The sequence below is a fragment of the Chiloscyllium punctatum genome, chromosome 52, assembly GCF_047496795.1.
Source record: "Chiloscyllium punctatum isolate Juve2018m chromosome 52, sChiPun1.3, whole genome shotgun sequence".
Taxonomy (NCBI): Eukaryota; Metazoa; Chordata; class Chondrichthyes; order Orectolobiformes; family Hemiscylliidae; genus Chiloscyllium; species Chiloscyllium punctatum.
In genome coordinates, this window is record NC_092790.1 from 22,689,534 (window position 1) to 22,692,051 (window position 2,518).

Sequence of the window (2,518 nt, forward strand, 5' to 3'; positions counted from 1 at the left end):
TGGATGGATAGAGAGAGAGAGATGATGGATAGAGAGAGAGAGATGGATGGATGGAGAGTGAGAGATGGTGGTGGAGTGAGTGAGTGTGGATGGATAGAGAGAGAGAGATGGATGGATGGAGAGAGAGAGGAGATGGATGGGATGGAGAGAGGAGATGGATGGATAGTGAGAGAGAGATGGATGGATAGAGAGAGAGGATGGATGGATGGAGAGAGAGAGAGACGGATGGATGGAGAGAGAGAGGGGGATGGTGGATGGAGAGAGAGGATGGATGGATAGAGTGAGAGAGATGGATGGAGGGAGTGAGGGAGGGAGATGGATGGAGGGATGGGTGGATGGAGATGGAGGGAGGGAGGGGATGGATGGTGGAGGGATGGAGATGGTTGGATGGATGGATGGATGGAGGGAGAGAGGGAGGGAGATGGAGGGGGTGTCACCTGACCCTGACCCATGGGGGGGCTGTGCCCCTGACCTGTTCTCTCCCCTGGACCAGAGCCCCTGCCCCTGCGGCTGGTGGATGGAGATACCCCGTGCTCGGGGAGGGTGGAGGTGCTATACAATGGAACCTGGGGCACCATCTGTGACGATTACTGGGACATGCCGGACGTGGTGGTGGTGTGCCGCCAGCTGAGCTGTGGCTTCGCCCAGTCGGCCCGGGGCACTGCCCAGTCGGGGAGGGCACTGAGGAGATCTGGCTGGACGACGTGAAGTGCCTGGGGACGGAGAGCCACCTCCAACAATGTCGTATCCGTCCACTCGGGGAACACAACTGTAACCACGTGGAGGATGCTGGGGGTCATCTGTAACACAGGTTCGTGGTGGGTGGGGGGGGGGTCTGTGGGGGGGGTCTGGTGTGGGGGGGGTCTGTGGGGGGGGTCTGGGTCTGTGTGGGGGGGTCTGGGTCTGTGTGGGGGGGGTCTGTGTGGGGGGGTCTGGGTCTGTGTGGGGGGGGTCTGTGGTGGGGGGTCTGGGTCTGTGGGGGGGGGTCTGTGTGGGGGGGGTCTGTGTGGGGGGGTCTGTGAGGGGGTCTGGGTCTGTGTGGGGGGGTCTGGGTCTGTGTGGGGGGGGTCTGTGTGGGAGGGTCTGTGAGGGGGTCTGGGTCTGTGTGGGGGGGGTCTGGGTCTGTGTGGGGGGGTCTGTGTGGGGGGGGTCTGGGTCTGTGTGGGGGGGGTCTGGGTCTGTGTGGGGGGTGTCTGTGTGGGGGGGTCTGGGTCTGTGGGGGGGGGTCTGTGTGGGGGGGGGTCTGTGTGGTGGGGTCTGGGTCTGTGTGGGGGGGTCTGGGTCTGTGTGGGGGGGTCTGTGAGGGGGGGGCTGGGTCTGTGGGGGGGGGTCTGTGTGGGGGGGTCTGTGTGGGGGGGGTATGGGTCTGTGTGGGGGGGTCTGTGTGGGGGGGGTCTGGGTCTGTGTGGGGGGGTCTGTGTGGGGGGGTATGGGTCTGTGTGGGGGGGTCCTGTGTGGGGGGGGTCTGGGTCTGTGAGGGGGGGGCTGGGTCTGTGGGGGGGGTCTGTGTGGGGGGGGCTGGGTCTGTGTGGGGGGGTCTGTGTGGGGGGGGTCTGTGTGGGGGGGTCTGTGTGGGGGGGGTCTGGGTCTGTGTGGGGGGGGTCTGGGGTCTGTGTGGGGGGATCTGTGTGGGGGGGTCTGGGTCTGTGTGGGGGGTCTGGGTCTGTGTGGGGGGGTCTGTGTGGGGGGGTCTGTGTGGGGGGGGGCTGGGTCTGTGTGGGGGGGGTCTGTGTGGGGGGGTCTGTGTGGGGGGGGGTCTGTGTGGGGGGGTCTGTGTGGGGGGGTCTGGGTCTGTGTGGGGGGGTCTGGGTCTGTGTGGGGGGGTCTGTGTGGGGGGGTCTGTGTGGGGGGGTCAGTGTGGGGGGGGTCTGTGTGGGGGGGTCTGTGTGGGGGGGGTCTGTGTGGGGGGGTCTGTGTGGGGGGGGTCTGTGTGGGGGGGTCTGGGTCTGTGTGGGGGGGGTCTGTGTGGGGGGGTCTGTGTGGGGGGGTCTGTGTGGGGGTCTGGGTCTGTGTGTGGGGGTCTGGGTCTGTGTGGGGGGGTCTGGGTCTGTGTGGGGGGGTCTGTGTGGGGGTGTCTGTGTGGGGGGGTCTGTGTGCGGGTGTCTGTGTGGGGGGGGTCTGTGTGGGGGGTGTCTGTGTGGGGGGGGTCTGTGTGCGGGTGTCTGTGTGGGGTGGGTCTGGGTCTGTGTGGGGGGGGTCTGTGTGGGGGGTCTGGGTCTGTGTGGGGGGGGGTCTGTGTGGGGGTCTGGGTCTGTGTGGGGGGGGTCTGGGTCTGTGTGGGGGGGTCTGTGTGGGGGGTCTGGGTCTGTGTGGGGGGGGGGCTGGGTCTGTGTGGGGGGGTCTGTGTGGGGGGGTCTGTGTGGGGGGGGCTGGGTCTGTGTGGGGGTCTGGGTCTGTGTGGGGGGGGGCTGGGTCTGTGTGGGGGGGTCTGTGTGGGGGGGTCTGTGTGGGGGGGGTCTGTGTGGGGGGGTCTGTGTGGGGGGGTCTGTGTGGGGGGGTCTGGGTCTGTGTGGGGGGG

General features: G+C 67.2%; 1 protein-coding gene across 1 annotated transcript in view; it reads left to right on the forward strand.

Moving 5' to 3' along the window:
* The window catches only part of LOC140470577 (CD5 antigen-like), a 53,777-nt gene extending 52,972 nt beyond the window's left edge, over positions 1–805 (forward strand). Inside the window, exon 3 of the mRNA XM_072566642.1 lies at positions 494–805. Coding sequence (XP_072422743.1) covers positions 494–708 — 215 coding nt within the window. The 3' untranslated portion in view covers positions 709–805. The remainder of the gene's footprint in view (positions 1–493) is intronic.
* The last annotated feature ends 1,713 nt before the right edge of the window (positions 806–2,518 follow it).